The sequence below is a fragment of the Ictidomys tridecemlineatus genome, chromosome 11 (genome assembly GCF_052094955.1).
Source record: "Ictidomys tridecemlineatus isolate mIctTri1 chromosome 11, mIctTri1.hap1, whole genome shotgun sequence".
In the NCBI taxonomy this organism is placed as follows: domain Eukaryota; kingdom Metazoa; phylum Chordata; class Mammalia; order Rodentia; family Sciuridae; genus Ictidomys; species Ictidomys tridecemlineatus.
The window spans coordinates 51,312,932-51,324,097 of NC_135487.1; the positions used below are offsets into that span (position 1 = coordinate 51,312,932).

Here is an 11,166-nt window from a genome sequence, read left to right on the forward strand (position 1 = left end):
ATTTCTGCAAGCATGGCATAATGAAAAAAAATTTAATATAATTGAGCATTAAAATGTGTCTTTTCTTTTAGCCTGAAACCTTTGAGCATCTTTTTACCAAGCATGCAGAATCAGTGACATTTGGTCCTCTTCTTTTGGAGCCTGAAACCATTTCAGAAGACATCAGTGTTGATACACCATGGAAAAATAAAGATGAGATGGTGCCAGCAACTATGGTCTCACTGCTTTTGACAGCTGAAGATCTTGAGCAGGATTCTGCCTGTATTAGTGACCAGGGCAACAGCCCTCACATCTCTGAGGCTGGGAGCATCCCGGCTGTCTGTGAGGACGAAAGCCAGAGACAACCCTCAGTTAAATACGCCACACTGGTCAGTAATTCCAAGTCAAGCGAAACGGATGAAGAGCAGGGGCTCATACATAGTTCAGTCAGCAAGTGCTTCTCTAGCAAACATTCTCCATCAAAACATTCTTTCTCTAATAGCTCCTGGGAGATAGAGACCCAGGCATTTTTCATATTATCAGAGCGGCATCCCAATATGATTTCACCACACCTTTCGTTCTCAGAAGGACTGGATGAACTTTTGGAACTGGAGGGAAAGTTCCCTGAAGAAAATAATAGTGAAAAGTCTGTCTATTATTTAGGGGTCACCTCAATCAAAAAAAGAGAAAGTGATGAGTCAGGAGTATTATGCCCATTTCCAGCACACTGTTTAGTCACCGACATCAGAATCCTCCAGGACACTTGTTCCCACTTTGTAGAGAACAACTTCAACTTAGGAACTTCTGGCAAGAAGACTTTTGTATCTTACATGCCCCAGTTTCAAACTTGTTCCACTCAGACACATAAGATTATGGAAAACAAGATGTGTGACCTAACTGTGTGATTCCATTCAAGAAACCTTCAGAATTGTATTATAGTGGATCACGTGGCCTATAATATATCGCTTTACTGTTGTAAATGGGGGAACACCAGAGAAAATCATTAGAGTCAAATATGAAAATGATTCCAAAATTAATGATATCTGTTTTTCCTCTCTAATATAGACCCCCAAAAGGTGAGAAAACCCTCATGAGCCTAGCCATGCAAATAGACACTACAAATAATTCTATTCACAGGCCACCGTGGGAAGGTCTCTTGTTGTTAGCTATGAACAAGCCCAGCAGGTACCATCTTTTGTGAATATTAGACCTGTGTAGAAAGAAAAACAGTGTTCTGTATCACACCACCATCTGAAGGAAGGCTTTTCACCAATATTTGTAAGATACAGATGTTGTTTCAAGGGTGTGTTTGCTTTACTTTCAGTTGCTTTTGTTTTGCACTAATTCCCTTACACACACACACACACACACACATACATTTATACTTAATAGTTATGGATTTTGAAAGTATGTGATGTGTTTGTATTTTGTGCTACCAAAGTGTGTGATTTAAAGTAGGCATATCATTAAATGTTGAACATAAGTAGAGACTTTAGCTCTGGTCTGAGGGGTTATACTTGTGAAGACTAACAAATTAGCCAAATGTTATGCACTAAATTTAAGTTACACAGCTTAGAATGAAATCATCTGTTAGAATGGCAGGACCCACAGCCAGTGTTTTGATAATAGCACAAGTAGTTTTTAAAACAATGTCTGTTAAAACTCCTCTCTTTGAAATATAACTAACTACATGGCCAGTGTCATTCTGCACCACTCTGGAGTCAATGTGTTTCCCCAGCCCCACTCACATGGACACCATTTTTTTCCCTCCCTCAGATTCTCTCTATACACTAGTCACAGTACAAATACTTTACATACTTCAACTCAATTACTGCAATAATTGTATGAGATGTGTTGCTATACTTCTTTTAAAGATTAAGAGATTAAATAATTTGCGCAAGGTCACAGCGTTAATGGGTGATGGAACCAGAATTCAGATTTACATCATCGATAACTTATCAATGCTAGTAATTGTGTTTTTAAAGAACAACTGAATTGCAATCAAATAGAATCTATTAAGAATTTCTGATTGAAAAATTATGTGAGGTTTGCACAGATCTCACCCTTGACTTTAAGATTAATACAGAAGGTTATTATTTGAGCTTTTGATATGGCAAGAGAATTCGAAGCCCAGCATAGTGGACAACAATCTAGGTTAAGAAACTTGCACATTTCGTTGTTTCATGGCAAGAAATAAGAAGTTCAAGATTATCGATTTCATCAAAATAAATATTATTTAAAATACATCTGTGAGTTGCTAAACATCATCAGAGTTTCTACTTAAACTTAGGATTCTGTTGATTTTACTATTACTCTAAGTAAATCCTTACATTCCTTCTCTATTTATGATACAAGCAAAGTTTCATAAATAATAATAAACATCATAAACAATGACAAAGATCCCAGACTCCTTTTAAAAGATATTGTTTTCACACTTCATAGTAATTTGCCACTCAGAAATCAATAAGTTAGTTTCATGTTATAAATATTATTAAGATGTCTCAGGATCTCATACTCAACAGATGAGCCTCTTATAAAAAAATGGTAGAGCACCCATACCAACTCACTTATTCGTGTGAGAAAACCTTAATTCTATACAAAGACAAATGAAGAAGATAGTTTTTTCACCGATTTTTAAGACACTTTAGAGATTCAGAAATAAGTGATATGCATGGAAATTTTGGTAAAACTGACTTATTTTTAATACATGCTTACAAAATATAGACATTTAATTGAAGGTATGTTATGGAAGAGATGGGAAATTAAATTTTGCCTCACTCTGCATGTAACGGGAGATTAATCATTGAACATATCCGCTGAGACACAACATTCTTCTATGATCTGTGACCCAAAACAACAGAAAAGAGAAACCAAGAGCTCTAGTCAATTCAAGAGTGCTCCATGCTGTGTGTACACTGGAGTGAATCAGTCCTAGGATCATTGTAGTGCTGCAGACCCAAGTTAAGGGAATTCAGTGATGTCACATTAACCTGAGGTCATTGATGTCATCTTGGTGCAGCTTTGGTCCCCAAACAAGTAAACAAAAGGTACTTTCTTTCATAGGGCTGAGCTAACATAGTTTGGCTTATTAACTCATGTTTATTATTGTCAGTAAACTTCAGTTCTAATTTTCACTTTTGAAAGTTTACTTCTCCATTGCTATGTTTTATTGGACTGTAAAAGGTTTCTACTATTAATTAGTGTATTTTTACACAACTTAGGGAAAATTCGGAGTGTTGTATATTTCAGAACATTCAGATACTCTCCTTACTTGAGCCTCTATAAAAAGTATTTAAGGGATCAAGGAGCTCAAATATGGGCTTTGGACCTTTTTCCTTCTCTCTCTCTTTCCTTCACTCTCCTTCCCTCCTCCCTGTCTTTATTCAGTGTTGGGAATTAAATCCAGGCCCTTGTACATGCTCAGCTTTCCCCTCAGCCTTGGACGTCCAAACTTGTGATAAACCTGGAATTTTGAATATTTCATTTAGTGACCTTATGTCACAACAACAAGCTACTAATCAGACCCTTTTCATCTGAAGTTCATGAAAAGAAACTCATAAATTAATCATTTGAGGTATGGTTTCACGTACAAATAAATTGAAAAGATAAAACATCTATGTCAGGGTCAATGGGATGATACAATTCACAGCTTGAAACCCCTAAGAAGAAATGTAAAAAACTGAGTTACACCTCACTAAGAGTAGGAGCCTCCCTCTGAAGCCTTGTATTCCATTTAGAGATGGGCTCTGTGTTGTCAAGAGGAATAGGACAGATAATCTTTTATTTTTAAAACAAGTCTTCAAGTGATAGAAGGACTTGGATGAAGTTCCCAAACTAGTGGAAAATCCTGAACTCGGAATAAGGATTTATGACCCTCATCGTGACATTCCTCTACTTCCTTTCATTCTTTTCCAACAACCAACTCCCTCTTTCCAAATATCAAACATATGGTCGCATTCCTTCAGTACTATGAGCCCCTTGCCAGTTCAAGAAAGATGAACCCTAGCGGTTTGCTCTGTTGGGAGGGGTGCCTACAGGGCTCCTGTGTAGAGTGGACTGTGCTGATGGATTTGGACAATGGCAACTGCAAAGGTTCATGTCTCCTAGCATATGGATACAAACAAAAGGCTTTTTTTTTTTTTCCTGAATTACTTCCTGTATTTCTAAAAAAAAAAAAAAAAAAAAAAAGTTTCTTCTATTTTTTCTCTTCCAGGGGTGATCTTAGTAGTTCTATTAACAAACTCTTCTGAAGTATTTGTTACTGAGAAATCTCGCGCTCAGATTTTAAAGTACAAAATTGTCCGTGCTACTCTGATGAACCTAAACTGCATTCGAGAAAACATGTAAATGTAGTTACAAGAATGTGAAGAGGTCTTCACAGAAGGAAGTGAGCCAAGTCAGTGATTGTACTCTATTGAAGACTAGCTTCAAAGAGTAAATGCACATCTGCATCTGTTCCCAATGTTGGGAGCACGACTTAAAATACGAAAGTGCATTCGAAGTGAGATCCTGTTACATGTATCAGAGCATCAAGATGTGGTTTTCCTGAGGTTTTATATTGAATTAATTATTTTTATATAAAGTTTATATTTATTTTGGAAAGCTGCTGAAAATGTCTATTTTTCAAAATTAATTGAGCTTAAGATATGTGGCATTCAATTTGATTTTGTGAGAATCTCTGATGGGTTATTTTAAGTCACACGTTTATTCAAAAACCCTAAGAATAAATTCGAACTAAGAATAAATTTGAAAGTAAGAGACTTAGTTTTGTAGTAAAATACTTACAGATAATGTACTATTGAAACCTATCACTGAGTGTCTGGCATGCAGTTAACTTTTGTCACAATTGCTATGGTAATAAATATTATAAGCAAGTGTCAAGATGTGTGTTACTAATTGTTTTTATAAAAATTTAGTTCTCCTACTTCCCCAATATGTTTCCAAAGTCATAGATAATGCAGTGTAAATTATGACCAAATATTTTTATCTATCATTATGAACCCTAAGGAATGTTACAATTTTGAGAAATGAATGTTCTCAATTATTATAAATTTATTTTAGGATTATATTATCCATGGTATGGTAAATAACTCAGTATTATTTTAGAAAGCATTTGAAAATAAGAAGTAATCTTTATAGTTTATATAAGTAGGCATTGTAAAATTTTCATCTGTTGTTGGCCTTTGGTTGTGTCTTCCAAATTCCTATAAACATATACCTTGCTTTTGAAAAGGGTCTGAAAATGTTTTATTTTATTTTTTTTTATTGGTTGTTCAAAACATTACATAACTCATGACATATCATCTTTCATACATTTGATTCAAGTGGGTTATGAACTCCCATGAAAATGTTTTAGATACAATGCTGTCTTTTGGTTCTTATTTTCTGTTTTTTTTTTTAATGAGTCACATTACAGCTTTATTTAATAATTTGTAAATAGCCTTCTAGCAGAGTGACACATTCCTCATTACAGCAGAAAACAATAGGCTTAGAACTGTGTGGCCGGAGCTTACCTCCTGTGCAAAAGGTCAGGCTCCTGCTGTGTGGCAGAGGTCTGCAAGCTTCTTCTCTTCTCTTCTCTTCTCCTGGCCTTGTTCTCTGGCTGACTTTGAACCCTTCATTAACAGTAGACAAGAGAAGGGAATGATTTTCCCTGGACAGGATTGGCCCCTTCCCTCCTTCAAAAGGGAGGATTAAGAATCTTTCTGACAAATAATTTTTATATGAATTTAACATAGCTTCCATTCATCTGCCGAAATCAAGGACATGCTTATCAAACACAATAGTGGGCCAATGACTGTTCCTCTCTTCACACCAATTTCCTCACCATCTCTGATTTTTAAGCCATACTTCTCTATCTTTTGTGATGAACAGATAGAAAACCACTCTCCATCATAGACCTGGGAGGCAGGCACTTTCTGCAGATGTGAAGATGTCTAAAGTAGCATCAGACACTACAGATTCAGCAGTTTGTTCTTGCAGAGTGAAGGCCTAGCATTTCGTTTTCCACCTTCCTTTGCTAAGAGAGTTCAGTAATTAAATCATGGTCTTTCCTTGGAGAAAACTTAGTGAAGCTAGTCAATCCCTAAAAAACAAATACCAAATATCTTCTTTGATATAATGAGAGCAACTATGAACAGAGCAGGGAGGAAGAGCAGGAAGAAAAGACTAACATTAAACAGAGACATGAGATGGGATGGAAAGGGAGAGAAAAGGGAAATTGCATGGAAATGAAGGGAGACCCTCATTGCTATACAAAATTTCATATAAGAGGTTGTGAGGGGAATGGGAAAATAAACAAGGAGAGTAATGAATTACAGTAGATGGGGTAGAGAGAGAAGATGGGAGGGGAGGGGAGGGGGGATAGTAGGGGATAGGAAAGGTAGCAGAATACAACAATTACTAATTGGGCATTATGTAAAATTGTGGATGTATAACCAACGTGATTCTGCAATCTGCATTTGGGGTAAAATTGGGAGTTCATAACCCACTTCAATCTAATGTATGAAATATGATATGTCAAGAGCTTTGTAATGTTGTGAACAACCAATAAAAAATAAATAAATAAATAAATAAATTTTTTAAAAAGCTGAAAAAAAAGAGAAAACTTAATATTATATTAGAACCTCATCATTCACGAACCACTTGCAGAACCTACCTCTCTGTTGTATTTATAAAATTGTGAAGATGAATTAATTTGGACAGAAGGAGATGGCTGGCCATCCGCTGCCTTCTCTAAGTAACAGGTCATTTATTGTTCATAATCAGTAGTGCAAACAATAACTATGCTTTTCTATACTGCTCAGAGCTTCTCTCTTCTGAACCACTCTGCACATCTCATTGATCAATTTGGAACCAAAGGAGAATGCAGTGGCTTATCCAACCTAGAAACCTGTTATGCACATTTCCTTTAAAAACACCATTGGGAGCTGGGCGTGGTGATCCAGTCCTGTAATACCAGTAGGTCAGGAGGATCCTGAGTTCAAAGACAGCCTCAGCAATGGCGAAGTACTAAGCAATTCAGGGAGACCCTATCTCTAAATAAAATACAAAACAGGGCTAGGGATGTAGGATGTGGCTCAGTGGCTGAGTACCCCTGGGTTCAATCTCCAGTTAAAAAAAGAAAAAAAAAAAAGGGCTGGGTCTGGGGATATGGCTCAGTGGTAGAGTGGTCCTGAGTTCAATCCCCAGTACCAAACAACAACAACAACAACAAAAAAAAACACCATTGGAAATAAAAAAAAATCCTTTTTTGTTTTTTGCAGAAGTTCTATAAGAAAGCAAGTCTGAAGTCAGAGAAATATGAACACAGAGACATAGATATGCATACTTATGTACGCACAAGAGTTGGAATCAAAGAATCTTAGTGGATACATAGTTTGGGACTCAGGAAAAAGTTAAAAAGAGAAGATATGGAGATGGATTCAGCTATATATGTTGGAATTTTAGAGTTATGGCATGGATATGGTTCTTGGTATATACAAAAAAGGCGGGTAGGTGAGCAGAGAGAATGATAAATCCAGGCTACTAGAAAGAGGTTCTGTGTTCATGCATGAGTTAAAGATAACAGAGGCTAGTTTACAGGACAGTATGTTGTATTATGGGGTGGTCAATTAAAGAAGGATGGACTTGCATGGCCCAAGGGGAGAGGGTCTGTTATCAGGACACCTCTGGTATCCTGGACATCAGGAAACTCAAAGGATTCTTGAGTCCATCTGACAGATGCTGGTGACAGGCCAGTTGGATTTTCTCCAGAAGTGATATCAAGTTGAGTAGGTTAGTGATCAGGTGAGCTGGGCATGCTGGTAGGTGGTATGTAGCCCATTCCTTTCCCTAAAAACAGTACTTGAAAGCCTCGGTGAGATTATTTGGCAGAACTACTTGGAGCAGTCTTCCAGTCTGTCATCTTTTTTAGCAAAGTTATAATTTAGGATTCATGCAGGAATTCCATTCAACCACAGCCTTAACTGCAAGTGAATTATCCCCTCCCACCAGTAAAGTAGAACACTTTAGTGTTTTTAATCTGTTATCACTTTGGCCCAGTATGTTCTTTCAATCTCCAGGTCTCTGCATCCATTATAGGAGTCCAAGAAGAGCTGTAGGTTTTCTTGGTTGTTATCTTAGGCAATATGCAGCCTGTAGTTTGGAAGAAGATCTAGGTTGACCTTCAGCTATTTCTGAAACTCAAGGGCACTGAAATGTCTCTTGGGAAACATAATGGGGGATCAATCTTATTCTGTCCAAAGTGATAAGTCAAAATAATGTTCACAATATTGGTTGTTAAGCCTGAGAGAAATCTTCCCAGTCAATTCAGCATCCAGTACAAGAAGCAACATTAATAATGAGCACACAGCCTTTCCCTAGCTCTGGATAATTGACTGCAAATCTGTTAATGATGTAACCTAGAGCCCCAACTCCAGTCCCAGTGATGCTTTTCACACTGAAGTGGGTAAGAACAGGAAGCAGCATTTTAGCCATCTTATCAATCTTGGAGCACTTGTTCTCAGTTGGGAAATAGGGCACACCTTCCGGTAGGCCTAGGCATCCACATGACAGACAGTAAAGTCAAGTCATCTCTTACATATTCTCAGAGTTAAAGAATGAATTGAAACAAGAGTTATGACTGATATGCATAAAGATCATGACTTTAGTGTAATTGTTCTGTTTCCATTTAGAAAGTTTCTTATAAGGATGTGAACCATATCATGAATTGCATCTCCATCATGTTCTTAACAGTTGGAGTCCTTGAAGTTGGGAATGCCAGTACAGTGGCATTGGTAGTGGTGATCTATCTTTGAGGTTACCAATTATGTTACTCATTACCAGCTGTCTATAATTAAACCTATCTATTAGGTTTTTATCCAATTTGATTCCACTTTACAGATTTTAATTGTTTCTCAAAATGCTCTACTTCATCCTTATTTTCCTTTCTTTTAACGTGCTAATTTTAATCATTTTAACATGCTGTTTCCTGAACCATAGAATGTGTATTATTTCTGCATCTGCCTCCATTAATTATTTTATATCCCAATTTCCTATTTGATCAGATACTTAGTAATTTTTGTTTAATGTACTGGATATTACAAGTAATATGTTGTAGAGGCTCTGGATTGAGTTATGTCTCACAAAGAATGTTGAATTTTTTTTCTTCTAGGCACTCAAATTGTTGGTGGGTCACTTGGATCACACTGGTGCTATATTTTAGGCTACCTAGGAAGGCCGTATTTTAGTTTTTAATATAGTGTTGTTTACTATTAACCCTAGTCATAGTATTTCCAGGGTTGCACCCCAATCTCCTGGATATTCACTAATGTCTGTCTATTCTAGCTGGGATAAAAATATAAGCGTTTCTTTAACATTGTGCTCTTACCGTTAATAAACTTTTAATTCACAAGCAGATTTTCTATTAAGAATCTTAGAGTTTTATCTTATGAATACCCAGCTTAGGATTTAGTCAAGGACCCAAGGGCAATCTCATGTATATTTGGGGGATTCCTCTCTACAGCTCACTCCTACAGAGTAACTTGCCCTCAAATCTTAATGGCCTTGCCATTCACAACTATCATTCCCAGGGATACTAATGCTCTCTTCTTAGGCTCCAATTCTCTGTGTTAAAAAAAAAAATAACCCAAGGGACAAAGCCATTCTCTTTATCTCCCAGGGCTGCCGCAACCCGGCTGGGCACAGAAACACAAGCCACTCGAGCAGAAACAAAGTTTTATTTTAAAAGGCCGCCAGAGACCCGTGTACGTCCCCCTAGCAAGCCGGTCCACCCACGTGTGTGTTCTTACCGGAACCAGGGGCCCTGCACCTCCCCCGGAAGTACCCTCCTACTATCCTTCCCCAACCAATGGGAACTCTCCGGGAGTGCCGTAACATGAGTCCCGTAACAGGCCGAGGTGAACAGCAGGAGTCCAATTTCCATAGGAATGTAAATCTTAACATAATCATATCATCTCAATGGCTAGCTGGCAGTCACCTAAAACAAAGGTGCCATGTATCATAATACTTTTGCTGTGGCTCCTAGCACAGGGCTAATGTCAGAAAGCAGTTGTGCTATAAATTTTGTCAAGTTTTGTAGTTGTTTATGGGAAAGTAAACCTAATACAATTACTCTGTTATAGTCATCCTGGTAGTGTACAAAAATTCTTTGTATATTAATGTCTTCCTTATCTCTCATACATATCAACATTTGTTATAACTTTTTATTTGTAGTTTGACTTGTAGTATTATGGCCATTCATCCATTCTGTACGCTTTTTATTTTTTTAACCCAGGGGTGCTTTGGCTATGATTTTAAATTTTATGATTCTGATTTTAAATTTTAGTTTGAGACACAGTCTTACTAATTTGACCAGGCTAGTCTGGAATTTGTGATCCTCCTGCCTCAGTTTCCTGAGGTGCTGGGATTACTGGCATGTACCATGGGTACACATGGCCATTTTTCATTCTTACATCATTACATTTTTCAACTTTTTCCTCTGTTCCTTCTGGATTTTTCACCATGTTTAGAAAAGCATTAAAAATTCCAATACTTGGTTAATTTATGAATTTTTCTGGTATTTTTTGCTATTACTTTTGGATTTGCATTTCTAATTCATTTACTTTGGTATAAGAAATAGTGATATAGCTTTAATTTTTTTCCAAGTGGCTATTCAGTTGTCCCAACAGAGTTCGATTCTGGGAAAACAAAGTCTTTTATTCCACTCACATAAAATGTCACATTTTGCATTTACTAATTCTCATGTATATCCATGTTTATTTGGGGGCATTCTATTCTTTTTCTTTTTGGTAGCATGGAATGAACTCAGGGCACTTGGCCACTGAACCACATCCCCAGCCCTATTTTTGTGTTTTATTTAGAGACAGGGTCTCACTGCATTGCTTAGTGCCTCACCATTGCTGAGGCTGGCTTTGAACTCACGATCCCTCCTGTCTTAGCCTCCTGAGCCGCTGGGATTACACACCCGGCTCTATTCTTTTTCATTAGTTGTTTAATCTATTTTTCTCCAGCACTAAATTTATCAATTATCACAGCTACTCAATAAAACTTAATATCTGGAGAGCTAGATTCCCCACTCCGTTCATTCTATCTAATTGGCATTTTTTTTCTATTGCAATTTTAGTCTGTTTTGGGGAAAAACAAAGTTATCTTGGTATTTCAAGTAGAGTGAAAACAAAAGTGTTG

General features: G+C 37.1%; 1 protein-coding gene and 1 pseudogene across 20 annotated transcripts in view; one reads left to right on the forward strand and one right to left on the reverse strand.

Moving 5' to 3' along the window:
- The window catches only part of Lepr (leptin receptor), a 164,786-nt gene extending 159,575 nt beyond the window's left edge, over positions 1-5,211 (forward strand). For all 20 annotated transcript variants that reach the window (XM_078026434.1, XM_078026439.1, XM_078026432.1 and 17 more), the window contains one exon: positions 72-5,211. In XM_078026434.1, the coding sequence (XP_077882560.1) occupies positions 72-884 (813 nt within the window). In that variant the 3' untranslated portion in view covers positions 885-5,211. The remainder of the gene's footprint in view (positions 1-71) is intronic.
- A 2,545-nt stretch (positions 5,212-7,756) lies between these two features.
- Positions 7,757-10,484, reverse strand: LOC101960696 (protein NDRG3-like; annotated as a pseudogene).
- Positions 10,485-11,166: the final 682 nt, after the last annotated feature.